This window comes from Apis dorsata, unplaced genomic scaffold (genome assembly GCF_000469605.1).
Source record: "Apis dorsata unplaced genomic scaffold, Apis dorsata 1.3 scaffold_133, whole genome shotgun sequence".
Classification (NCBI taxonomy): Eukaryota; Metazoa; Arthropoda; class Insecta; order Hymenoptera; family Apidae; genus Apis; species Apis dorsata.
Window position 1 is genome coordinate 1,227,215 of NW_006263426.1, and position 213 is coordinate 1,227,427.

Here is a 213-nt window from a genome sequence, read left to right on the forward strand (position 1 = left end):
ATATTTATGGAATTGAAGGAAACGTCGATATGGAACGAAAAACTTTTTGCAGATGAAAACAGCACGGTTGGGATAAGTATCGCGAGAAGTCGCAGTTCTTGCCGGATGTCGGCTTGGGCGTTGTTTCCTTCTGTCGTCATTTAATGCACACCGCTTGACTGACTTAAGTACAATTTCTATCTCATCAAAAAAAAAAAAAAAAAAAAAAAAAAA

The 213-nt window shown here is 37.1% G+C and overlaps 1 protein-coding gene across 1 annotated transcript in view; it reads left to right on the top strand.

The window, feature by feature from the left end:
- The window catches only part of LOC102677096 (synaptotagmin-10-like), a 51,722-nt gene extending 51,509 nt beyond the window's left edge, over positions 1–213 (top strand). Inside the window, exon 10 of the mRNA XM_006613088.2 lies at positions 53–213. Coding sequence (XP_006613151.1) covers positions 53–56 — 4 coding nt within the window. The 3' untranslated portion in view covers positions 57–213. The remainder of the gene's footprint in view (positions 1–52) is intronic.